Below are 1,985 nucleotides of genomic sequence, written 5' to 3'. Positions count from 1 at the left end.
AGATGCCCTTAGGCTCGTTTATTGCTCCTTACGGAGCTTACGCAGTGCAGCCTGAACCGAAGGCTTCTGCTGTGAGGGATTTTTGCCCGTTGGTTGCGAACACGAACAGCCCCGCACAGTGGTCTGTCCCGGCTCCTTGCGGGCACCCCCGCTGTACAGCCATGAGTTTCGCTCCCCCGCCACCATCCGGAGCGGGGCTCCCGCCTAGTTGCGCGCAGCCAGGGCCCGTGCTGTCTACGCTCGCCGAATTCGGCGCAAGTGATGCAGGCGCTGCATCCGCCCCCGCGGGCTTTGAACGACAGCAGACGAGCCTGAACGGTTGCCAGCTTCATTCCGGCAACGGCCTCTTTTTGGAGACTGCTCCTCTCATTGAGCTTGGGGCCACGACCACATCGCTCGAACGAGCTGCCGAAGCACCAAGGAATACATTGAGTGCGCAGCATTTGCTGCAAAACGCCGCCCAAATGGTTCAGTCCCTGTCTGGCGCGGTTGAGGCACTCCTCACTGCTCGCAAGCCCATTCGCCCGGCTATCAAGCTGACCGCACCAACATACCGCGGCTATGGCGATCTGACCAGCGCCAGAGATTTTCTCGATTCATTGGCGCACTACCAGCAGGCTATGGGGTTGGACGATGAGGAAATCCTCACACGCATTGTTCCAGTGGCATTGACGGAAACGGCGGCTAGGTGGTACCGGCTCAGTGGCCACCATGCAGCGAACTTTGGGGAATTCCGCGCGGCATTCCTGCGTGAATTCCTACCAGCTGACTACGAGCGTAGGATGCGGCGAGAGCTGGAGCTCCGGACACAGGCTCCCGAGGAATCTTTGCAGGAGTTTGTACGAGCGATGGATGAGTTGTTTGCTATCGCTGAGTTCCACGCATCGAATGAGGAGCGCGTTGAGCGCGTAATCCGGCAAGCACATACAACCTTTTCGGCCTACCTGTGTGGCGGTCGTTTCCGCGATCTCGAGAAGCTGGCTGTCGAGGCGAAGCGCATCCAAGGCGATATTCTAGCCGCGCGCGCCTACCGTCCGCCGCCTCCGGCGAGTGAGTCGCTCGACCCAAGGTGCGCGTGGAGCGGGCCGCTTCCGTTGCCCCGGAGGCACGAAACCGCAGACCCCTCAGCGGCGCGTTTTTCGAGCGGGTCAGATGAGGTATGGGGACTGAGCGAACGCGCCCTGGACCCCTACACCGACGCAAGGCGCGCAGCCTCCGCTGCGCCGGCCCAGCAGAGAGCAGGCAATTGCGGGCCTTTCGGACGTGGTACGCGCAACAACGGGCTCACAGGCCTTGTCCCGCCCAGGAGCCCATCCAATGCTGCGCCGTTCTCCCAGCCTAGTTTACCGGGACGCAGTGTGCCCGAAGGTGTCGGAGCGGAGAGAAATGCGCGCAGTGAGCCACCCTCAGGCCTGGTTTCATGGCGTCGCAGGGAGGGAGGTGCTGCTCGCAACCAAGCGCGAGGAGGGGTGAGATGTTTCCGTTGCAGAGCGGTTGGGCACATGGTCAGAGAGTGCCCTGTCACGGCCGCTCGATGGGAACTAGTTCCCATCAAGCGGCCGTGGCCCTGTGGAGGCATCTCTGGCGGGAAACGCCGACGGCGGTTGTTTGTGATCGCACAGACGACCGAAACCCCGCTCGCTCCCTCTGCGTGCCGCGCAGGCCTTTTAACCGGCGGAAACGCGCCGTTTATTCCGGTCAGAATCGCTGGCCGCGAGTTTGCGGCTCTCTTGGACACGGGTGCCAGCGCATCGTTGTTCAGTGAGGAGGTTTTGTCCCACCTGCGAGAACATTCGGTGCATTTGAGGGACTGCCGAACGACATTCAACCTGGCGAAAGGCGTGGCGCATTCGGCTGGCGCTGCGAGGTTGACGGTCAGATGGGGAGACCGGGTGAGACGCACTCGTTTCATTCACCTCCCAGGGCTCAGTGTCCCGTGATTCTCGGTCGAGATTTTCTCCTGAAAACTGGAATTACCGTTGACA

At 61.5% G+C, this 1,985-nt stretch overlaps 1 protein-coding gene across 1 annotated transcript; it reads left to right on the top strand.

Annotated features, from left to right (window-relative positions):
- The first annotated feature begins 464 nt into the window (after positions 1–464).
- On the top strand, positions 465–1,473 carry LOC144179532 (uncharacterized). The gene is made up of 2 exons (XM_077707955.1): positions 465–1,242; positions 1,433–1,473. The coding sequence occupies exons 1-2, from the start codon at positions 465–467 to the stop codon at positions 1,471–1,473; spliced, it is 819 nt and encodes a 272-aa protein (XP_077564081.1).
- Positions 1,474–1,985: the final 512 nt, after the last annotated feature.

The sequence above is a fragment of the Haemaphysalis longicornis genome, unplaced genomic scaffold (genome assembly GCF_048455015.1).
Source record: "Haemaphysalis longicornis isolate Haplotype H1 unplaced genomic scaffold, Haemaphysalis longicornis Haplotype H1 scaffold_1, whole genome shotgun sequence".
In the NCBI taxonomy this organism is placed as follows: Eukaryota; Metazoa; Arthropoda; class Arachnida; order Ixodida; family Ixodidae; genus Haemaphysalis; species Haemaphysalis longicornis.
This window is presented reverse-complemented; position numbering and strand designations above follow the sequence as displayed.